This window comes from Heloderma suspectum, chromosome 2, assembly GCF_057233095.1.
Source record: "Heloderma suspectum isolate Gila_16-S chromosome 2, 16-S_ref, whole genome shotgun sequence".
NCBI classification, from domain to species: Eukaryota; Metazoa; Chordata; class Lepidosauria; order Squamata; family Helodermatidae; genus Heloderma; species Heloderma suspectum.
In genome coordinates, this window is record NC_139459.1 from 304444246 (window position 1) to 304468998 (window position 24753).

At 44.2% G+C, this 24753-nt stretch overlaps 1 protein-coding gene across 2 annotated transcripts in view; it reads left to right on the forward strand.

The window, feature by feature from the left end:
• The window catches only part of PLXNA1 (plexin A1), a 395495-nt gene that overhangs the window by 53712 nt on the left and 317030 nt on the right, over positions 1 to 24753 (forward strand). For both annotated transcript variants that reach the window (XM_084840187.1, XM_084840188.1), the window contains exon 2: positions 1425 to 2799. In XM_084840187.1, coding sequence (XP_084696313.1) covers positions 1591 to 2799 — 1209 coding nt within the window. In that variant the 5' untranslated portion in view covers positions 1425 to 1590. The remainder of the gene's footprint in view (positions 1 to 1424; positions 2800 to 24753) is intronic.

A 24753-nucleotide genomic window follows, 5' to 3' on the forward strand; every position in this document is an offset into this window, starting at 1 on the left:
GAATGGCAGCAAAGGAGGGGGCTTTTCAGTGGTGGCTCGTTGACTGCAGAATGAGTCAAGTGAGTCCCCAGTGAGATCCGCCTGGTGCCAACACTCTCATCTTTTTGGCATCAGATTAAGACTTTCTTCTACTCCCAGGCATTTGTTTTATTGGGTCTTGGTATTTTATTGTTAATTGCTTTTAGCTGTTTTAAATTGTTTTCAATTTTTTGTATGTTTTAATCCTCGTAAGACGCTTTGAGTCTTTTTCGGAGAAAAGCATCTAAGGGTGCAATCCTATGTATTTTAGACAGAAAAATATCCTACAACTCCCAGAATTCCCCAGCCAGCTACTTAAAATGTTTAATAATCATAATCATAACCATAATACCAAAAAGCCTGGGAAGGGTCAGGAAGGATGCTGCCTACTTCTTAAAACTCTCTGTAAACTATACGTGCCTCCAGGGCGCCAAGCCTTCATGCAACATCTGAGGTTGCAATCCTAGACACACTAATTAGCCTCCACTGAACAAGGTGAGAATTACTTCCAAGTCCTCCACTGAAGACAGTGGGAATTACTTTCAAGTAACCATGCATAGGATCGCACAACCTATAACCAACCTTTTCTTTTTTTTTAGATGCAATTTTTGTTAAGAGAAGATAGGACTTTATAAATTTTACTCAGGTATTCTTTTGCACAAATGTGTATGGAGGTATTTCAGTATTCTTTCATAAAAAAATCAGTGTTGTTGCTTTTCTCCATTCCAAAACTATGAAATTGGAAAAACAAATATAGAGAGTTATCAGAGATAGTATTTTTGCCAAATATCAATCAATGCAATGAAAGACCTGTCTTCAAGAAAACACTATAATACACATATCTAGTTTTAGATAGTATAGAAATCCATGAAGACAAACCTTCTGAGCAAGGTTGGAAAGTGCTAAAATAGGGGTTATAAAAGATCTAATCCCTGTCATTTAGGTTATTTTTTAAAGCCATTTCCAGAACTTTGAGGTTTTCTTTTTCTTCTTTTTGTATGTGTGGAGTTTTTGCTCAAAGGGCATCATGCCTTTTTGTTGTGAGTTCAAGCTTAAAGTGTCTAAGGTCCATCCCCCCCCCCCATAAAAATTTAGAAAATTTTGAAAGTCTCTATTGTCTTTCTTTGATAATAATTGTAAAGTGACCAGCCTTCCTAGATGTCAGAACAATGTAGCAACTATTTTTCTGTAGTGAACTCACAAAATGGTCATGGGAACATTAATGGGAAGAATGTAGAATGATTAACGAATTCTGTGCAATGCTTCTCCCCAGACAGCTGAACATTTCAGAGATCTGAACCACCTCCATTCCTGAGATATTTGTAATTGTGAGGTTCTATTGAGCTATTGTGTTCTGAGGGGCACAACTGCTTGTTTAACCCTTCTTGTTTTGTATTTCCTTCTAGGGCCGAGGAGGATGCCAGCACCCATGATGTCCTGAATGTGGAGACGGGTGGAAGAACAGGAGACATTAGTCCACAGGAAACACCCCCCCCTTCCTGCCTCCCTTCCTCCCTTCTTCCCTCTATTGCCTTTGGTTTGCGTCTATTTATTTCTTGGTTAGGTTAATGCATGGGCATTGCTGGATGTGAATCTTCCACCATGTGGCTCCTGAGGCTAAAGCACCATCTGTCAGTTAACATCTGGACCTTGCTGCTTCTGGGGAATGCTTGGCTGCCATTGGCAGAAGGCACTCCCAAGTCCTCCTCTCCCTTTAGGACTTTCCAGGTCACAGATTGGAGTTTGACACACTTGGTGGTCCACAACAAAACCGGGGAGGTGTATGTGGGTGCTGTCAACCGGATCTATAAGCTGGCAAACAATCTGACACTGATGCGCACTCATGTGACAGGGCCAGTGGATGACAATGAGAAGTGCTACCCACCGCCTAGTGTGCAGTCTTGCCCTCATGGGCTAGTCAGCACTAACAATGTCAATAAGTTGCTGCTGGTGGATTATTCTGGAAACCGGCTGATAGCCTGTGGCAGTGCTTCTCAGGGCATCTGCCAGTTCCTGCGCTTGGATGATCTCTTCAAGTTGGGCGAGCCCCACCACCGCAAAGAGCACTACCTCTCCAGTGTCAATGAGTCTGGAACTATGTCTGGTGTCATCATCGAAGTGCAGAATGGGCAAAACAAGCTCTTCATTGGAACACCCATTGATGGCAAGTCTGAGTATTTCCCTACCCTGTCCAGCCGCAAGCTGATGGACAGTGAAGAGAATGCAGAGATGTTTGGCTTTGTTTATCAGGATGAGTTTGTCTCCTCCCAGCTCAAGATCCCATCTGATACGCTCTCCAAGTTTCCCACATTTGATATCTACTACATCTACAGCTTCAGCAGTGAGCAGTTTGTCTACTACCTGACCTTGCAACTGGACACCCAGCTTACCTCACCTGACTCTACTGGGGAACAATTTTTCACCTCCAAGGTTGTCCGGTTGTGTGTAGATGACCCCAAGTTCTACTCGTATGTGGAATTCCCCATTGGTTGTGTTCGAGATGGCATTGAATACCGTCTGATTCAGGACGCTTACCTCAGTAAGCCTGGAAAGGCACTGGCCAAACAGTTGGGCATCTCAGAGCAGGAGGATATCCTCTTCACAGTCTTCTCTCAGGGCCAGAAGAACAGGGTCAAGCCACCAAAGGAGTCTGTCCTTTGCCTCTTTACACTGAAGAAGATCAAAGACAAGATCAAGGAGCGCATCCAATCTTGCTACCGAGGGGAGGGGAAGCTTTCTCTGCCCTGGCTTTTGAACAAGGAATTGGGTTGCATAAACTCAGTAAGTCATTCCTCTTCCTCTCTGTACTTTCTCCTCTTTTTCTTCAGCTCTGACAAATCCAGGGCTTTTGCTGGGATATCTGTGATGTTCTTGCATTCCCAGTTGGGGCTCCTGATTAGAGATGTGAGAGTTTCACTTAAAGCAGGGGTGGGCAATTTGTAGGCCAAAACATCTGGAGGGCCATGACTCCCATTATCCCTTATCATTGGCTGTGCTGGCTAGAGCTGATGGAAGTTGTAGGCCAAACAGCTGGAGGACCACAAGTTGCCCGCTCCTCACTGAAAGCATGAGCATTCCATGTTCAGCTATGATGATGTTTTGGTTATGGGGAGGAAAAGGTAGACACTGAAGATAAATACTGGGCATTGAGAAAGTTCAGAGCAGAAGAGACTCTGGAATGACTTCTCCTGCTGTTTAGTTAGGTTTATTTTGCTGGAGGCCTGGGGACTGCATTAATTTTGGAGCACGTTTAGAGGTTCTTTTATCATTCTTGCCCAGACAATTTTTCGGAAGGATGGTACTGGGGGAAAGGCAATGATTAGGGACAGGACAGCCGTGATGGCCTAGGTTCACCTAGACTCTGATTTCTCCTGTTATCCCACATCCAATTCCAAATCAGGATAATAAAAGATCCTTACCCTGGGACCCTCTGATCCTGCAGGTTAGGGAGAATGTGGGTAGAAGGCAACTGTACAGTCAGCAGTTTCATCCTGGCAGGTAGAGCTGAGAACTCTCCCAATTCATAGGTGTGCACCAAGCACAACTGGAGTGTCAGGTTTGCAGGGCAAGTAGAAGCGAACCATTGCCCCAGGAGATATGAGAGTGAACCAGAGCTATAAGTCTGGAGATGTGCGCTTTCTTGGAAAAGGGAAAGTTGCCTGCCTATCCTGAGGGAAGCATTTCCCATAGGCTGTTGCTAAGGCAAACACAGGAGCTGTATTGCCCTGTTCCATTGTGCTAAAACTGTGGCAAGGCTCAGTGAGGAGCCTGCTTTGTTTTATGAACTATAGCTGGGTTCCTTTTCAGACAATATAAAATATAAACGGTCACTGGGAGGCTATTTCAGCTACTTGTGATGAGGGTAGGAGTGTAATATATAAAAGACCTTTCAAATCTGGAGTGGAATGGGCAGCTTCACATGGCCAAGGTTAATATTTCTGGGACAGATACCAAGTTGAAGAAAATTGACATAGTTATATTGGTCATTCACAACTGAATTCAATTGGATATATATTATAATGGTGGCAGAGTCTGAAATTGGAGCCGTGGGGGGCGGGGGGCAGGATTTCAACATCAGATGTCATGGGTCCTCACCTCCACCTGGATCCATAAACCCAGACCTCTCTGCACTTTGGGCTAATCCTTAATGGATATGTTTTAGCCCATTCTCCTCTCTTGTCCTATTTGGAATGAAGCTATTTTACATTTAACTAATTTCTAACTTCAGTTAAAAACCTGGCCCATTCCAAATCAGCCCCATTGCACTTTTGATGGTGTTGCTTAGGAGCACAAAGGGAGTGTGAGATCTGGAGCTTTTGTGCTGCCCTCCACCCTGTTCTAAACTTATTGAATCATAGAGTCATAGACTGGGTTCGCATGATCACGGTGTGGGAAATAAGCCATGGTGGCTTATTTCTCTTGCTGCACATGTTGGTTGATTGCCAGTAGAATTTGCCTGATTACCCTGGCTGGCATTAGCTGCTGTGTCGTGTGTACCTGGGTGGCATTGCTTGTTGGAGTGGGCAGCAACCCTCAAATAAGGCGTGGACTGTTGTTGTTTTGTTGCTGACTCCCCACAAGCCATGCCGCCCAGGTTTGCACAACACAACAAGTCACAGTAAGCTGCCTGCCTGTGGATGCCATGCAAGAATGGCACTCCTGGGCACCTGGCACAACACAACAGCCCCTGTGGCTACATTAAGCCACCGTGGGATGTTGTTTCGTGTGAACCAGCCCATAGAGTTGGAAGGGACCTCAAAGGTCTCTAGTCCAAACCCCTGCTGATGAAGGGAATCCACTACTACAGCACTCCTGATAGTTGGCCATCTCGCCTCTGCTTAAAAACGAGTACACAACCTTCTGAGGTAATCTGTTCCAATGCTGAATGGCTTGTACTGTCAGGAAGTTCTTCCTAATATTTGGTCTAATCATTCTTCTTGTCATTTGAAGGTGAAGCACTGGTAGAGAGAGGACTCCAGGCATTGTTGCTAATAGTGAGACTCAGGGAATTATTTATTTTAGGAACTTCTTACTCTGCTCTTCAACCAGCAGTTTCCCAGGGTGTCTTATGTATTACAGTTCCAAAGAATACAATTAAATCAACAACCATACAAAACAATAAGACATCATGACAAAACCGCAGGGCGGATAAAAAAATATCCAGCATTAAAACATATTAAAACTGATCTAGTCCCTAAACACTGTGGTGTGCAAGTGTGGCAGTGTCTGGGGCTGCAGGAAACAATGGGACGTCTAGTTCCCATGGTTCCCAGCATCTCTAGATGCTGCTACACATGCTTGCCATACAGTTTAGGAATTATGGGAACTGCGTTTCCCATGGTTTCTTGCAGCCCCAGAATCCTGGTTGTGGGGATCACAGAACTTTGTATGCTTGGCAGCCAATGAATGGAATAGTACAGCTGAGCTTGCAGAATATGGTGCTCATTAGAAGGGGAGGAAGGGGTTAGGATTGGAATGGTATTGTAAGAAGTGACATCTTGTGATGTTTTCATCTCTGATATAAGCTCTTTTGATCTGAGCTGCTAATATAAAGTATGCAGCAGAAAGCTTGTGCTGTGTTCTCTTACTTCAATGAACCTATAATGGTAAGAAGCAGTCTTTTCTTGAATAGGATAGTCTTAATATGCTCAGACACTTTCTATTTGGTTGACCTTCCCAGTCTTAATGTGATCTTAAAAAGTGGTGGAAGGGAAATTTTACGCCACAGGCTAGCGACTGGATTGGCTAGCAAGCCTGTCTGGGATTGAGCACTGGGTAAGGGCGACAGTCCAGTTCTTTTTTCCACCTTGGGGAAGTGAAGGATTTCCTAGGTAAAATTAAAAACAACAACACAAAGGATGCAAGCACACCCTGGGTTAATCATGTTTGGGGGTGGAGGCTCCCTTCTCTTCCGTTTGCCATTATTCATAGTTCGCAGTCAGGGGCTTCAAGATGATTGCTCACATGGTTTTCTAAGGTATCATCTTCCCCATGCTTTGGCCCTTTCCTTTGAAAAAGGAAAGTTGGGTATTAATAATAATGATAACATCAACATTTTAATTGCCCCCTTCTTCTAAGGAACTCTATTCAGTCTATGTGGTGCCCTTCCCCCTCTGCTCTTCACAACAAACCTATGTGGTAGATGAGGCTGAGAGAAGAGCCCTATTCATGCATTCCTGAAAGCTTTAGTGAACATATGAGCAGAGCATGCTGCTTTGCCCCACCTCTGACTTCACATACATGATGCTCCCCCCGCATCTGTGTATACAGCATGAAAGACTAGAGGATATGGACCTACACTCAAGCAGCTGTACGTGGGTAGGCCCCCTCCCTTCAGGGGTGGGAAAATCGTGACCCTCCAGATGTTTTGGCCTACGACTTCCATGATTCCTCACCATTGGCTCTACTGGTTAGGACTGATGGGAGTGGTAGGCCAAAAAATCTGGAGGGTTGCACGTTGTCCATGCTGTATGTACGGGTGCCTGGGGGGCTGACATCACACTTGTGACATTGGGGGGTGGGGCTATGCAGCGTAGCCTTGTTTCCTACTTGCATGTTTACGTAAACCCTTTCAGGAATGCCTGAATAGGACTATAGCGAATGGCCCAAGTTCACCCAGTGAGTTTCATAGCTGAGTGGGGATTTGAACCCAGGCCTTCCATGCCTTGTCTGGCATTCTACTCCACTGCTTTGGCTTGGATATGAAAAATAATCATTCACAGCTTCCATGAGGTGGTGGAGGCAAAGGGAAAAGGGTACCAGAGGTTCTCTTTTAGCAAATCAAACTGTAAGCACCATGGGGCTTGGTTTAGACACATCTTCTTTCTCACTCCCTCATGTTTCCCTTTGGAGTAGATGTTCCTAAAAGCTGGGTGGAAACCTACAGGGATGGTGTCAGGAACCCCCCACAGGGTTGGGGCTGCAAATGGTTGGAGTTGATCAATTATGTGGTCCAGGTCAGGCTGAAGTTAAGGTCCAGTGCCGCAAACTGAGATCGGTGGGGACAGAATCCAATATGTCCTCAAGGTCGAGCAGATGGTAAAGGCAGCAGTCGAAGGGAAGGGAAGGGAAGGGAGGCAGTATAGCTATCCTTTGATTGCTTTCTCAGGAACCAATCCTAATGCAATAGTTCATATTAAGCCAACCAGACTCCTACTGGCTTCTCAGTTCACCTGATCTGGCTGGGCTGACAAGCTGCAGTACCCATGTCTGACCATGATTAGGATGGCACTGCAGCACAGCAAAGATCAGGCCTGTAGATAGTAGGGCGAGACATTTGTTAGGTACGTATCTTAATGTGGACTTACCAAATTCATACTTCCTGAACCTAAACACAAAACGAGAACACAGTTTACCATCAAAGTCCATGCATTTCCAAAGTCTGGCAGAAAAGCAGTGTCTCTTGAGAGTGTTTGGTGTGGTTCTGTTTTACAGAGAATAATTCTACCTGAAACATGAGGGGGGAAAGAGTAGGCCTCCATTTGCACTCTCTGTATATGGCATTGCTGCTGCCACATAGTGAATGTAGTGTGATCCTAAACATTTTATTTATTTAAAACATTTCTTGGCCACCTTTCAGGGCAGAAGCCCTCCCAAGGTGGCTTACAGCAATAAAATACATATACAGTGGGTTATACGTATAAAAATATGTGCGTTTGTTTGCCCCATCTCTGTCATGGGCTGAGGCATTGGTGTTCACTGCATATGTGTTTGTGTACTTGCAAGCAGAGCCCGTTGTAGTTCAATCCTTGCTTTTGATGGCTTGGTGTGTGTGTGTGTGCGTGCGTGCGTGCGCGTGTGCAGGCTTGCGGCAGAAAAAGTAGCTTGGTGAGGGTCTCTGCCTTGTTTAGATGTCCAGAGGCAGGGGTGTGGAAATTAGATTTATTTATTTATTTCTCTTTGTCCGCTTATAAATTACAGACACAGCAGGGACATGGAGCTGCTCTCTGGGAGCAGGTGGCTCAGCTGCGTCCACCTGGAGTGGCTGGTACACAGGCATCCATTTGTAATTGTCCCTGGCAGCCCCTCCTTCTCCTCTCCAGACTCTGAGGGAAACAGCTAACAGCTGCCTGACAAAGTAAAGGGTTTGCTGTCAAGAGTGCTGGGCTCACAAATCTGATTTTGGCTTCAAACTAATTCAATTTTGGTGGAAAATGATGAAATCGTTACACTGCTGCCTGCTGGGTCACATAACTGCTGACTCAGGGGAAGGTGAAGCCTTTCTCCACTCGCTTGTTTCCCTTCCCCTTGTTCTCTGTTTCTTGGCCTGCGGTGCAGGTTTGGGGATCCAAGGGCAGCTTAGATCAGCTGCTATTCCCTTGAGGTTTGCCTGAGTACGGTAGGCGGGCAGCACAAAAAGAATGCGAAACACGGAGTATGACTGCGAATGTATGAAGGCAGAAACAGTAAGTGTACCGTGTCGACAGAAAAGGAGGCAGCTGTTTTTCTCCAACTATATTCTGATGTTGAGCCGCTTTCACTGTAGCATAGTTGCAGAAAGTCCTTGACAGAAATATTGTACTGGGCATACCAATACTAATGGGCTCTGTCTGCCAGGAATTTCCCCAAACTCAGAGTTCTGCCAGTTCCTTGGTCCAGGCTTTGCAAGGAGAGAGAGCCTGCAGAAGTTCCTCGCCTACGGCAAGATTTAGGCAAGAAGCCCTCCTCTTCCATGTTGAACCGCTTGGCAGTGGAAGGGAAGAGGAGGCCCCAAAGCCTTCGGCTGCGCTCCTGGAACCGTCAGAAGAATCAGAGAAATCACTTCCCTCCCTCCCTGCCTCCCTCCCATTGCTGGCCGAAGCGTTGTGTGCATTGATCATTCAGCATCATCCTGAAGCTGGATCAGTTAGTCGCTTGTTTACTGAAGGATCGAGGTAGACGTCATCTGGGTGCTCTGTGTTCGGAACTCCTGAACTTTCTTAAAAGCAGGCATGGGAGGGAGAAGGTGTTTTGGATCGGGTCCGCACCATTGGGGGTTTAGCACTTTGCCCGTGTGCCATGGCTGCAGTTCAGCTCCCTACCACCCACACTGCTTCAGCTGTATTTTACAAGCTTAGCAAACTTGGGATCAATCTTTGCTTGACTGGAAGGGGAAGAGCTGCTGACCAGTGACTCATGTGTTGGTGTTTTCCACTGAACTTGCCCTCTGTCCCAGTCTTCTGTTGATTAGCATTATATTGCTGAAGGGCTGGGGTGTGATCAGGGACAGGACTAGTTATGCTTTTGTGTAGTATATGATCATTTAGGTGTCCACTGGTATTTATGCAACCACATTCCATACAGCAGTCACAACAATAATGAATATGCTGTCAGATGTGGGTGGGGAATCACATGTTTCTGTGTATAAAATATTGTACTTCAAGTGCTCAGGAAAATGCAGTACCCCTGCAACAAAAACATTTCCTTGACGAAAGGGAGTATACAAACTATTCTAACGAAATGGGAAACAAATATATATATTTTTATAGTGCAGAAAATGGTTGTGTGGAAAGGCCTTTAATCACATGACAGCCAGGAGAGTGGAGGGGTGGGGGAAGAACTGAAAATGAAGTTCATTTACTTCCTTTGAGCTCTGTCCTGTAGCTTTGTAATGCTCCTTTTTCATCAACTCTTAAGGATTTTTTTGTTGATGGCAATTGAGTCAGCATGATAGAGCAAGCAAGAGTGAGAAGACAACATGCCAAGAAGGCATCATGGCCTGCTCCTAGCGTCAGCTTTCATATCTTGGAGCCAGTGGTTCCCACAACAATGTGTGTGGGTTTTTTCATAGGAGCTGTCCCAGGCCTCCTCAGGTGCACATTCTCATGGACAAAGCAGTCTGTGAATCTGGTGATTGTGGATATGGTCTGCAGAAAATCCCATGATTGCAACTAGTTATGTTATTGAAGTTTATAATTACCTGCTCTAGAATACAAATTTGTCCAGCTTGTAAAGCTTGGATTTATTTCAAACTGAATGTCGTTTCACTGAGAAACTCTTCTACAGCTCAAAATGTAAAATGAGATTCTACACATGCACAGAATGTGCTCTTATTTTTAGTCCAAGTCCCGGATGCTAATCTCAGACAGAGCTAAGCGAACACTCCTGTAGGGTGATGTTTAGGGTTCCAGGGAACTGTTGGTAACCACACTGAAGCCACCAAACCTTGGGAACAAACAAGCTGTACGATCCCTGAGCTTGTCTGCTAAACACAGGGAAGCTTCTCAACCCAAATGATCTATAGCTTATGCAGAGGCCCGCCATATACTCTCAGCCTTCCCTCTAAGTCTCTATTTTCAAAATCGTTTTAGCTTATGGTGAAGCCAAAAAACTTTCCTCCCCTAAGCTTTAGTGTTAAATTGACATCTCAGGTCCTTCACCTCCGAGGTCCTTCTCAGTGGTAGCCTCCCGATTGTGGAATGTTCTCCCCACTGAGGTTCGCCTGGTGCCAACACTGTCATCTTTTCAGCACCAGGTTAAGAATTTCCTCTATTCCCAGGCATTTGAGGGCATATGATGTCAGTTGTTTTATCAGCTCCTGGTATTTTATTTTAAGTGTTTTAAAATGCTTTTAAATTTTGTAGATTAAAGACTTTATATTGACTGTGTTCAGATGACACGCTGTGGCTCGTTGTGGGTTATTTAATGATGCGCCTGGGCTTATTTATTTATTTAGTACATTTCTATACTACCAATAGCTGAAGCTCTCTCAATAGCTGAATGGTGTGTGTGCAGCTGCCATTTTGAATGTACAATCCCCGCTCGGAGTTGTTGTGTTGGGTGAACCCAGCGAGCTTGGGTTGTGTGAGGATTAAACAACCCTTGCATAACCCTAAAACAGACCATGGGTTATGCTTGTTTAATCATCACATGCCCCATGCTCGCCAGGTTCACATGACACGAAAACCCCTGTGCAGGAGTTGAACATTCAAAATGGCAGTTGCATGCAACCCCATGACGCGCAAACAGTCCCATTATGTTTTGTTACATTGTAATTTTTGTGAACTGCCTAGAGAGCTTTGGCTATTGGGTGATATAGAAATGAAATGAATGAATGAAAATGAAGACAAGCATAGGGACTGCAGAGCTCCTGTTTCCCCAAAGTTCTGGAGCTGCCCTGGGCTTGCCCACAATTCCCTGCAGCCTTAAAAATCACCCTTGGTGATTTTTCCCTTGGGTGAGTGAAGAGTTGGCACAGCTGCGATTAGTGTCTATGACTTTGATAAAAAAACACAAAAACAAATAAGGGGCAATTGACAGTATGATAAGGTCTCCCCAGTGTTATGAATTCAGAACTCTTAGAAACCCCCAACCATTATCATTTTCTAGCGTTCTCCACTGATGCTTGTAGTTGCTGACCCAGTTTTGCATTGAGCTGAGAGGAGTTCACTCATCGCTAATCGCAGCAGCTGGAAAAAGTGCTGTGGCAATCAAGGTACATCCTGCTGGTAAGTTCTGTGATAGCTAGAGTCACACGGTACTTTGTCCATGCAAGTGCATGCCTGGAGAGACCAGGACGTCTTGCCTGGAGAGAGAATCTTTTGTGTGAACAAATGCTTAGGATTCCTGATGTCCTGGTGCTGTGAGGCAATCTGGATTTGTCCAGAGCTGCCCTGGATTCAGGAAGAGGGGCTGCCAAACTTGGCTGGGAGCTCGAGAGATGTTTGCAGTTCTTCCCCAGTGCTGAGGAACTCAAGACACTTGGCTGGAGAATTCATTCCAGCTTGTTTGTTTGTTTCCTTTCTTTCTTGGCTTTGTACCAGGAATCCATCATACTGCAAATGTGACCTGGGCTGGGATGCTCAGCTGAACACTACGAACTGTTGCCTTGCGGTTTCTGCTGTCCTCTTCCTGTTCCATTTGTGGATCCTGGTCAGAGCCAGCACCTGCTTTTAGAGGATAAAAAACGATGGCCAAGTTCACTTGGCTCTCTTGCTCAGTTTACATACGCAACCCATTAATGGTTGCAATAACTTGACTCTGGTAAAAGGGATCTCCACTGGGAGCTCAGGCTGATTTTTCTATTAACTCTTTCTGTTAGGAAAGAAATTGTACATCCAGTTGGAGTTGTTTTGCATGAAGCAATCTGCATTGCCAGTGATGTTGGTTTATGGGTCTTACTGCAGGTGTTTGGCTCAGTTTAACTTGTCCTAGAATTTTGTCACTCTGCTCATTAGAGATTTGTGACCTGATTTTTTTACCTTGGGGATATGTGTATAACAATTACAGCATTTACATTTCCCCAAGAACCTGTAGCTCTTTGGAAGGGACTAATGTGGCAAAAAGGATGGAAATTGGAGATGGCACTGCAGATGTTAGGGCAATGGGACAGTCTCTGGATCATGGGGCAGGGATATTTGGCTGTTCTTCCTTTTAGCCAGTGTGACGTACAGTCTTCACTGAACCTTGTGCCATGTCGTTGAGATAAAAGTAACTTTTCCCATCTCAGTTCCTTCAAACTCATATTATTTTGCTTTTAGGACATTAGAGGCCTGAATTTGAATCACAACCTTCAGGAAGCGCTATAGCTGAGGACTAAGGCTGCAACACCATACACAGTTACCTGGGAATAAATCCAGGTAACTTGAACTCAGTGGGACTTACTTCTGAGTAAACATGCATAGGATTGTGCTGTAAGGCTTGCATACTTGGAAATAAGATTCTTTCCTGTCAGCCCCTCACAAGCAAGTCTCAGCATAACTAAACATTTATAGCTAAATGAAACAAGGGTGTTCAGAGTTCTCTTTTCTGTTGAAGTTGTCAGGAAGCTCGGAAACGAATGGCCCTAAGGGACAGCAGAATTACTAGCCACTTAATAAAGCTAAGTGAATGAATATTGTTTTTCCTGTCCACTCCTTCATTGCCCTCATAAGTGGGCTTGAAGTAAGGTAATGAATCAAGGCGACATCCATGTTTCACCCTGGCAAAGTGCCTTCTCGCTCTGTGTGTGAACTCTGTGTCCTTCTGCCGGGTCCTTTATGGAAGTCCTGGAGATTGGGCATTTAACTAACTAGCACCCTTGTGTGTAAGAATACTATATGCTTTCCCCCCCCCTCTAACCCTGTGTGCCATGTATGGTTACACCTTCTGCAATTATCCATGCCTTTTGGGAGTCACCTCCCCCTTCTACATTTTAAGAATAACTGTTCTAGCGTCTTTAATCTTAGCAATTTCCAGCACCATTTGACAGAGGAAGAGAACTACACACCTTTTTTTAAGCAAAAAAGGGTTTCATAGTATTGTTGGAGCAAGCCAAATGAGCAATTCATTTTACAGAGATTTGGGGAAATGATTCACCCAGTTAATTAAAAATTATGTCAGATTAAATTAGGGCTCTCGGCCAATTAAAGAGATCTTAGTTGATTACTTATATGAGTTTTAATTGTTCAGTTGATTACATCTGCATAAATGTGCATGCAAATAAAACAACAGTTTTAAATAAAAGAGCATTCTTTATTTTGAATGATGCATCTGTGTTTCACAGCAGGCACCTTTAGAAGAGGCATTCTGTCTGAGAAGAAGGAAAGCTTCTATATCAACAGTTTGCTTAAATATTTAGGCTGGAAATGTAAAACTTTTTTATAAAATCAAAAGGTTTTTTTTAATTAATCTCATAAATTAATTGTCTAAATATTGCAGCCCCAAAATATTTCCATATAACTTCAAAAGTACACTTAGATGCCATATAGATCTTCAATTTTTTTGGCTACACCATATCGCACTTCCAAAACATGAACATTTTCAGATCTTTATTGTTCAATATATGTTTGCAAATTTGTGAGATTCTGTTCCGAAGAAGGGGCCAGTTCATGTGTTAGGACTGCCACATGGGTGCTGCTTTAAGTCACTCTGTATGTATTAAGTACTTACTTGTGTGCAGCAGCTCAGACCAGCCCATGCAATCAGGGTGACAGCACCTTTCTATTTTCTTTTCTGTAGTGCTCAGAGGTAGAGCACATGCTTTGCATGCAGATGACCCCATGTTCTGCCAGTGATACCTTCAGTTAAGAATCTCAGGAAGCAGATCATGGGGGAAATTTCTGCTTGAGAGCATTTGCTAGCTAGGTCCCTTTGACCTGGACTGCCCTCTCTTTTTAGTTTTGCCTATTGTTTTGCCCAGATTTCAATTGTCTTCTAAAATTTGAGATTTCTAGATCTGGACACTGCTGTAGTATATAAATCTAAACCTTTTCTATCTCCATGGGTTATTGGAAATTGCAGTGCATTCTGGGAGCTGGAGTTCTCTCCTTCTATCGTCATCTCTCCCTACTGGACTACAAATCGCAGCTAACTTTGGATGTGTGTGGGGAGCGGCTTCCAGTGATGACAGTAAAGAGGGGGCATGGCCTTAGCAGCCTGGGCTGCTTCACAATGATGCTGATCAGCAGGTTGGCAAGACAAATGTATTTATTTTATTTGTACCTCGTTCTACCAAAACTGGCACTTGGGGCAGCTGGGAGAGAAAGAACTGTAGGAGAGATGGAGAGAGGAGTATAGACAGACAGACAGGTCCCATCTACATGAACCTTTTGCTCTGGGGTGGCTGCGAGTTGAGGTCCCTCAGAATAGATGACACAGTCGCCACTTCGCAGCCATCCATGGTTTTCTCCTGGAAAATGCAGTCCAAGGAGGCGTTTTGCTGCAATGTTTCTCATTTGCTGTGGGTGCCCTGCAGTTGCGAGGCATCTGTCCCTTCCCCAAACCGACCGCATTTTGCGGGGGTGTCTTGTAGGCATGCGTAGTGCTTGCATCACTCTGTCACGCTCCTTTACTCCCCCATCCCTTCTCAGCTGTGCAGTTAGAGAGGCACAGAGAGGCGTTTTCATTTATTTAATCACACTTCCACACATTTTTGCAGCTTCGTATCTTCGCAAAGGTTGTTTTGGACTCAGTGCTCAAGGGCTGGGGGGGTCTTGGGGGAGGACCGACTTCGCTCCAGCCGCCATTTCGGAGTGATGGGTAGGCATGTACCGTTCACGCGAACCATCGTGAGAGTCTCAGGCTGGGGAACTGACAAACTACTGGTGTGGAAATGAAGAGACACCGAACACCCACTTTTTACCTAAGGAGGAATGGAAAGACACAACAGAACCTATAAAATACAAAACAGACACTGCAGTGTTGCAGCCCCATGCTCACGGGACTTCACAGCTGTGGATCAGAGTATAATGGCAAAAAAAGGGCACGGCGGAGTCTGTTAGGGGAGCCTCAGTAAATCGCAAGCGTATACCACCAGAACCTAATTTGAAGCTGCCGTGCTGTGCAGTTGCGACGGGGTGGGGTGTGTGAAAGTGGTGCCATGTAGATGGGACCAGAGTGGAAGGAAGAGGAGGGAGAAAGGGGCTGGATGGAGAAAAGAAATGCATGAGATGGCCTCAGGAAGGGGAAAGAAGAACTATGGGGTAAAGAAGGGGAGGGACAGCTGGGAGGTACTCAGTCTTTTTGGAGGTGAAGGTGGGATAAAGATAAACACAGACTTCCCAAACTTGAACTCTGGTTAGTTCCAGGATGATGTGAAAATGATTATGCCTCCACCCCCACTCCCCACTCATTCACTCACAAAATGTTCCTTTCAGTCTTTCTCACAGGACAATCGGCATGGCTGGCATGTCTTCCTGCCTGCTTCCCCTCATCATGCCCGTGGCAGCAGCTGTTCCTTTACCTTCTTCCTTACTTTCCTCTGGCGCTGCAGCACTGGCTTCTTTCACTGCTTCTGCTGATTGGTGAAAGGGGTAGATGTAGGGTCTGTGCGTGTCTGCAATTACTTTGGCCCCAGTCTTCCCCACTATGGTGATTTGTACTGTATTTCTATCTGAATTATAATAATTGTTTCTAAATTTGCATCTATTCATATACACTACCATATGCAAATTTGTGTCTTCTTTTGTCCCCTTTTTGGGTGATGCAAGCCCTATTTTTTGATTATGTATATCTGGCCACATTAGGGCTAGAGGGACCAGTTTTCTGACTCAGGTTAAGATTGCTTCATATGTTTATATGTGTGGCCTTGCATTTCAGCCCCTGAAAAGAGGAGTGATTTAAAATTAAGGATAGGTTCAGTGCACACCAACTACCTCTATACATACTGAGAAAATAGGTACTGTACCTATTAAGTAGGTACAGTTGGAGAATATGATTTAGCTAGTTGTAAGGTTGGACCTGCTGTGAACCATGCCAATTTTCCTTCATTATTGGCAGGTGAGTGAAGGCATCTGTTAACCTGAGAGCTGGATATCCGCTTCAACAAGCAATATGACATTAAGTGACCTTGTGCTTCAAAGATGTACAATTGTCAGGAAGGCATTATATGTCCTGATATGGCTGACTCTGATGGACCAGTGCAAGAAATTCATATTGTATCCAATGCCCTTCTACCATCAAAAACGCTCCAAAGCTATTTTCTTCCCACCAAATAGTCCAATTGGATCTGGCCTTTTATTGGTGTGGCACCTGCCTGTGCATCCCTAACGAGTCATTTTGCTGCTAACAAGCTAATTGCTGGCATAATTATTTATTGAGGTGGTGTCGGTGTAGCATGGCAGGCGGGCGCCAGGCTCTCTTCCGCAGCCCGGGAATGCAGCTGTATTTGTCACTTCCTAGAGAGTTTGTTGAGACAAAGCAGAGAAGAGTAAACACCATAAACATTTATGCTCTTGCATATTCAGCAGCAGATGAGGTTGAGGAAGCTGCAAATTGGAGCGTGGAGAGCACTGTGGAACAAAGATTGCACTGGCTGAGGGGTGCTGCCAGGGCATAAATACCTTTGTTGGTTACGCTCCAGCCCTCCTGGGAGTTTAATGTTTTGTTAACCCCTTCTCTGTTACCAAGCTATATATTCTAAGAGCTAACGGAATGAAGACATGATGTGTAGGCCTATTGAGGCAAGGGTCATGTGGTTAAGGTTAAAGGTGCTTGGAATGATGATGAAGGCATCCCATTCAAAAGTGCATTATCTCCATTAGTACCGATGTGGGCATGAGTAACTTTTCAGATCTCATGGTGCGCATGTGCTGGATATCAGCCCTTGAACACATTCTTATTCATCCCAGGACAGATTCCTCCCCCCACCCCCACCCTCAGCAATTATTAGGCCACATATTTCACGTTATGACGTGATCCTGCATTAAACTAAATAGAACAATAGGTACAAATCATACCATTTAATGTATGCTTTTAGAACTCCTGGGCTGTACTGTGTACTACTTTTAAATATTTGTGAACTTTCACCTTCTGAATGTGGCAACTTTAAATACGCATATTTTAAAATGAATTAGCATGCATAAAAAGGTGCCTGGACAGGGTTCTCCCCATTGCCTCCAACTGGGAAAGGTGGCATTCCTGTCTGCAAGTAAAGTGATCCCCTTCTGTCGACTTTGTGAATTATTTCGTAGGCCTAATTATTTGCTGCTTCCTCATCACAAACCTCTGTTAAAATGAGCGATGGGATTTAAGAACAGCTAAGCAAGCAAAAGGGAATAGCAGCTGTGAATTGGTTTGCTGGGCCTGAGATGCCTCCCTCAGTTTTCCTGCTCTTTTAGATGCGTTCCCCATCACCCTTTTTACCAAAGTGCAGAAGGTCTGGGTTAGCTGTTATTGCCTGCAAAGGTGCAGGCCTGTGAGTGACTGTTGCAATTTTCGGGCTGCCTGCTGAGGGCCTTTAACTGCACAACTTGAGAGGAATTGTTCTATGCTAGGCACTACAAAAAAAACCCAACAACCCAGAGGAAAGCAGGCAGGGGTTTGGGCCTGAAAGAGTGCAAATAACTGGATGGTTAAAAAGGCACACTGGCTGGATACAAATAGGATGTGAAAACAAATTGTTCTTCTTCACAAAGTGTTCATTCTTGCCCTAAAGCTTTTTGTTTTCACCCAGATTTTTGTTTGCTTCTAACCCACTTCCAGAACTGCTAACCTACAGATATTTTTTTTAAATAATTTTTTCTGCTACCAAACTGAGTTGTAAGATTTAACAGATACATACATGAGTGGTCTTTTTATTTATTTGAATTTTGTGCCATTTGGAAATATTACAGTAAGGTTTCTAGAGCATTTCTCTTCAGCCAGAAGGAGTTAACGTGGTTGTTTTTTGTGATTACTTTTTAGGAAAGTTCTAATGGTTTGATTATGAAGCTTGTGCTTTTTAAGCTTTTAAAGAACCCTTGAACATGTAATAATGAGTTTTCCCTCTAGTTATAGCTACAATTCTACATGCTGTTCTGCGCTTGCTGTCTTATGTCCCAACTGTACATGTACAACATGAAAGTTGAAAGGTGAGAAGGAGGGAAGCCAGTGACCTGGTTCACATGTTAACCATGAACAACCCTGAATACAGGTTGAATTGTGGGTGGTGGTTGAAATGTGGGTTGTCGTTACGTGCAAATCCTGCACTATGGTTTAACTATGGGTTGTTAACCATGAACAACAACAAACCATGAATTTTCTTCCAGGGCTGTCTATCGTTAACAACCCATAGTTAAACCATAGTACATGGTTCGCACATAACGACAACCCATGATTCAGCAACAACCCATGATTCAATTACAGCCCATACTCAACCCATAGACCAGGTTTGGTCAACATACTGTGCCTTGTCATGGGTTATTTATCCCATGATGACCCACGGAACCCATAGGGCGCCAGGTTGCATATGCAACCCCCACTCAGGTTATGTCATGCGAACCCAGTGAGTGTGGGTTATGTGAGGGTTGTTTAACCTTCACATAATTGATGCTCACTGGGTTCGCACGATACAACAACCCCTGAGTGGAGCTTGCATTTTCAAAATTGTAGCTGCATGCGCCCCACACACGCCACAACCTCACCATACTCTAGATTGTTGTTACGTGCAATCTGGGCCAGTCCCTGTCGCTTCTCTGTTATTGTTTCAGTCTCTTATGCTGTATTTGGCTTCAAGCAAAGGTTTATACAAGCAGGCGGTCATGCAAGCTTCAGTAACGAGCATTTATTTGAAAGCTATGTGTCAGGCTTAAACTATCTGGAAAATTTCTGTCAGAAATAGAATTCTGCTTCTGTTTTCTCTCATATCCTTACTAGATGGTACTTCTAGTATATTGTAATTGGAGTTGGTGTAAAATGTAGAGGTGTGGAGAATTCCACAGGCCTGAATTTCTGAATCCATGACTAGATTTCACACCGAGTTAGGGGATCTCACTCATCTGCATATTTACTCAGAGCAATTCCCACTGTGTTTGATGGGACTTAACTCCCAAGAAAGTGTGCCTAGGATTGCAGCCAGTGGAATCTGGAGGGTATCTTGTGTGCTGGGCCTGGCTTTTAGGGTTTGGCATGTGCTGATGATATCATTGCTGGGCACATGCCACAACCTAGATAACTGTGCAGGTTGAGGCCTGTATGGCATGGATTGGGCTGTCTGCAGACCAGATACCCCACTAATGTGCTGTGCAGCAGGAAACACATGTGAGAAAGGGAAAAGAAGGACAGTGACTAAAGGTTGAGAACTGAGTAGAGATAGTGACTGGCTATCCATATCTAATTTTATTAGTTACTTCACAAAGCAACTGAATTAATCACCTGAATACATGTTTCCTTACAAACATGTACACATACTCATTTTATAGATGTTGTTAGATGTGATAACCATTAAGGGTCTGACCTCATGGCTAACTAAAGCTACTCCATGAAAACACACACAGACCTGGTTCTCATGTAACAGCAACATGGGTTGTTGTGCACGAGTAGTTTGATGTTGGATTAACTGCTGGGTTGTTTAGTCCCTAACAACCCATCTCTCTGTGTTCAGACATCACACTCAACCTATGAAGGTGCCTATCATAGGTTGTTGATTAAAAGCGGAAATGGCGGGTGCACTGCAGGCAGCGCACCCACTCTCTCCCTCTTGTCCCTCTTTGTTTAACCCATGGCTGTCGTTATGTGTGAAAAGCACTATACACAGACCAGTTTCTCTCAAAGTCTCTAGGCAAATGCCGGTGGATTCAATTCCCTGTTCCTTGGGAGCTTGTGTTAACTCTTAGCATTGTTGTTCTCTCAGCTTTGCTTGGTGGTTGTCTGTTCTGGGTGTGCAGTGAACAACATCCACAGCTGAAGGCTGCTGGGAACTGTAGCTCTTTCATTATCATACTACTATATTCTTCTGGAATTAGCAGAGCAAGGGTATAAGTATGTAGCATGTGGCCATTGCCCCATTAAAGGCCTTGTGGGTATTTCAGTTTATACATTGCTGGTCAGAGGTTTAAGTTCTTCACTTATTTCTCTCTTCAGTTTCCCTCTCTGTTTTCTCTGCATCCCCCAGACCCTGAAATTCATGGTCAGAGATTGCTGGACCAGATGTTGTCATGGCAACAGCTCTCTTCCTGCTGAGGTGGAGATACGAGCAGATTTCACGGTTCAAGGAATTTCCCCATTCCTGACCTACCCCTCCCTCTTTCCTTGTGGTGTTTTCTCCACATCTTCCTGTCATCCTCTCTTAGTACCAAGCAGCTATGCCTCAGAGGCTGAAGGGAGCACACACACACTGTGTGTTCAGTGTAGATTTTACTATCCGTCCTGTCTCCTTCCTGTGCCTTGGGGGAGATAGGTACTTTGAGTGTTCGCAGATGCAGGTAGGAGCATCTCATCAGATGTTTGCAATGAGGATTTCTTTTGAGGAGTAGGTAAGGGCAGTAGCTGAAAGGCATGCAGAAAAAAGCTGATGGTGAAAAAAGAGGACTTCTTCAGAACCTAATCACTTGCTGCCTGTCCTTTTTTATTGTATTAAAATGTTAGGGGACTTCAGCTCTGGAGGCAAGTGGCAGCCAAGGGGCAAGGTATAACCTAGGCAATGGCAGAACAGACTTGCCCAACATGTTTGAACCTTGATCAGGAAGCAGTGAGTTTGGCTGCTTGGCCCATTCAGGCCTGTTTTTTCTCTGTTCAAATAGCTGTGAAGATGGTTGCTTCAGGCTGATGCCCAAATTATGAGGAGGTAGAAGGAGACTAGAATTCCAGTTTATACTGGCTAGCAACCTATTATTTGGGAATGAACAGTGCAAGCCATGATAAGTCTAAATTCCTGTGGCTATAGGATCAGTTTCCTAGAAACAAAATCATGTTAGGCTGTGCGTATAGATGTATCCAGATTTTAACATATCAGAATTTATGTCAAAGTAATCAAAATTTTGAGCCTAGAAAAATGGATTCTGTGACTTTCATTAATTATGCAAATTTGCCTGTATTTTCTTATTTGTGTCAACTTATTCTGCTTCTGTGAGCCATGCTGGATGAGCACAGAGCGATGTAAGGCATTAAAGTCCCACCTCCTGTCAATCCTATTTCACTTCCCCCTTTGGCATCTAGGAATCACCAGGCATTGCCCTCACTTTTAAGCCTATCTTGACAGCCTTAAGGACTAGAAAAACAAGGAGGCTTTACTTGAAAAAGAAATTGCCCACAGGCCACAGAGCCCTGTGAGAGTCATCCATCTCCTGTCATTTCTTTGGGGGCAGCAGCAAGTCTTGAGTAAGGAAGGGCTCAGGAGAATTATGCTACACTTGTCTTTGGCAATTGAAGATTGAAGGCTCTGGCTGAGGTGAAATGGTGTTTGGCCATTATTTTAGTTCTTTTCACCTTTTCCCTTTTGAAAAGGTTTTGCTTGGCTCTGCAAGTACAAGAGGATGTTTAACCAGCAAGTTTGTTTTCTTGCTGTTTGTTGAAGGGGGAGCATTTTCCTGTTGATTCTGCTGGATATCGTAAACCATGGTATCCTTGGATTGTCTGGATAGAATGAGGCTCAGAGGCAGTTTTTACAGTGCTTCCTGTCATTCTTAGAAAGTAGATCTCAGAAGGTGGTGCTGGGGTCTTCTGCCCAACACCTTGGCCTGTGGTGTCCTTCAGTGTTCCATTTTGTGCCCATGCTTTTTAACATCTTCACGAAACCTTTAGAGGACATCATCCTGAGAATGGGACTTTGGTGTCATCGGTATGTGGATGATGCTTAGTTCTGTTTTTCTGTTCTCAACCTGAAGAGACCATGAAGGGTTTTTTTTTTTTAATCAGTGTCTATTTGAGGTCAGTAATGGACTGGGTGTGGACTAAAAATTGAAACTTAATCCACACAAGACACAAATGCTTTTGGTCACTAAGATTATTGGTCCAGCAATAGGATTCCATCCTATTTTAACAGGGTTGAAAAATGAGGTTAGCAGTTTGGGAGTGCTCTGCTCCTGGACCCAACTTTGCTCCTGGCTCCTTCTTCTCCTCCTCACCCCCAGTTATTTGATAGTTTTTGGATGCTTCCAGATGGAGGGCTCCTATTGATAACCATCACAAGGCATTGTGTAGCTATTCCATCTTTTCTTCCTTAATTGGTTTTTTTTCTGTTAAGAAAAAAGTCGGATGAAGCAGTGGGAAAACTTGGGAGGGTTACAAATTGAAGACGATGTAATCTTGATGCTCCCACCCCATAAAATTCCGTGAATAAGGAATGCAATTCCGCAATAAAAATTGCACCCTTTGGAGTTTTTTGGTGATCTTATTTTTTTTAATTGGTTTTATATGGAAATATATTGTTTTTGTATTTTGATGTTACCTGCCTTGAGTATTACTTCAGAATAGAAAGGTGGGGATTAAATGTTTTAAATAAATATTCTTTTAAAGTAATTGTTCGTATTCCACCCCCACCCCACCACCTCCTATTACTATGGGAAGAAGCCTTTTTGTAAATACTTTAAGATATGGTTGTCCATGTAGGAATTTTGTTTGCAGTGAAAATAATAGTCCCTCAGCAGAGTTGTTTAAATATGCAAAGGAATTTCCAGTTGAAATTAAATTAGTTCATTCCAGGAGGCAGGGCTGGCCCAAGACATTTTACTGCCTCAGGAGAAGGACAAGATGGCACCCTGTTCCACCACATAAAGAAGCTGACAGGAACTTCAGTTAAATCTTACTTCAACACTGGCAACAAGGTAGCTTGCTGTCCCCCAGCATCTGCTGCTTGAGGCAGTTGCCTCACTCTTTCTGATGGGAGGGCCAGTCCTGTCAGGAGGACTTCCAGATGAATTGGGAATCTGTCTTAGAATGGCCTGTAGTCCTTCAGTGTTTTGGCACTTGGAGTTAGCATGGAATTGTTAACCCACCTTTCCCCCATGTATTTTAGAATCCAGAGTTTATTGGTAAACACATGTCAGTCATTACATGCTTATCACTTGTCACTCATATAAAAGGCATGGGTGTACAAGCCTTACTGTCCTGCTATACATTCTGGATGTGGCTTGCTAAAAATGCATACTCTGAAACTTGCCTGCAGACATCTCTCCCCCTTTCCTTTACTGCCACTCAGCTGTTGTGAATGGGATCCACTTTATCCTCTGCTGAATTGCGTATGTCTCTGGGGCAGAATGTAGGAGCTGTTTAACATCTGTGCAGACACAAGGCCCAGCAACCTAGGACAGGATGTGGGAAACGTGGTATCCATTTGAAACTGCAGAGAGGAATGTATATGGGCAGATTCTGTAGTTTGTATGTGTGTGTCTGCAGCTTGCAAACACATTCCTCTTACAGCCGATGAGATACAACATTCCCTATTCAGGAGTGACCTGGGGGAGAACTGGAAAGCACACAGGTGTGGAATTATATAGTACCATTCCCCTTGGGCCTGTAGCACAGATGATAAGAGCTGTGCAATGAATCTTTAAGATGATGAGAAAAGCCAACAAGAAGAATTCATCAAGTGGTGCTGGTTTAAACATGTGCATGGAGGCCTAGCCTCTATTAGGGCAGTTGCTGGTCACTGTATCTTGACTTGGCCCCTTGAAAAGGGCAGGCAAATTCTTAGTAACGCTGTAGATGCTTGGTTTTAAAGGGAGTGAGTTTAGGCACTAGGCAGCTGTCATAAGGACAGGGAGAAACAGCTAAGCACTCTCTATCATGCCAGCTAGAGCCATTGTTGGCTGGGCCTCTCCTTCAGTGGCTATTCACTCTGCAGCCTGATGATTTTTTTTAGCATGCCCACTCTGAATATACTTATTTCCCTTTTTCATCTACTGTCCCTTCTTCCTTGAGTCATGTCTCATTAAATTGTAAGCCATTGTGGTGGGGACTTGCCTATTTTATCTTTTGTAAAGAGTGTAGTCAATGTAAGGTGGTGTTGGTAGTAGTAGGAAGAATTTAGAGCTAACTTGCTTAGAGTGGCAGCAAGGGACTTGTATCTAAATGTTCCTTGCTAGCCAAAGCAGGCCTGTACCACCTGGATAAGACTAATTAGATGAGAGATTTGCTGCAACACAAGCTAATACTACCAACTGTGGTTTATTGGAACAGGAACTGGCTGTGTGCCCATACAGTCCCTCTTCACCATTTCCCTTTCTTCCTTTTGTGCCCAGCTTGACGAAGATGTCCTGGTTTCTTAAACTACCTTGGCATAAGGAACTATGGTTTAAGGGTTTTCTTCCCCCCCCCCCCCCGGTTATTCAGTCCTTTGGCAAAGTGACAAGATTGGTAGGTATGTGGATCAGCACGCTCTTAGGAACCACTAAGTGAACAAAGAGTGTAAAGAACAGAGAATTAGGGTAAATGGCAATTATTTTATTCATGGGAGGTTGCGCTTTAAAAGGGCTGCAGCAGCCTGATCAGTTTTCTGCTTTCGTCAGTAATTTATAGGCTCAGGGAATATTAATGCAGCCTAAGCGGTGGAAGGAAATCTTCGCCAAAGCTGGGTGTGTGAAGAGAGGGGTGAGGAGGGAGTACTTGGGCACATGGCTTGTTCATAGTCCAATAAACCAC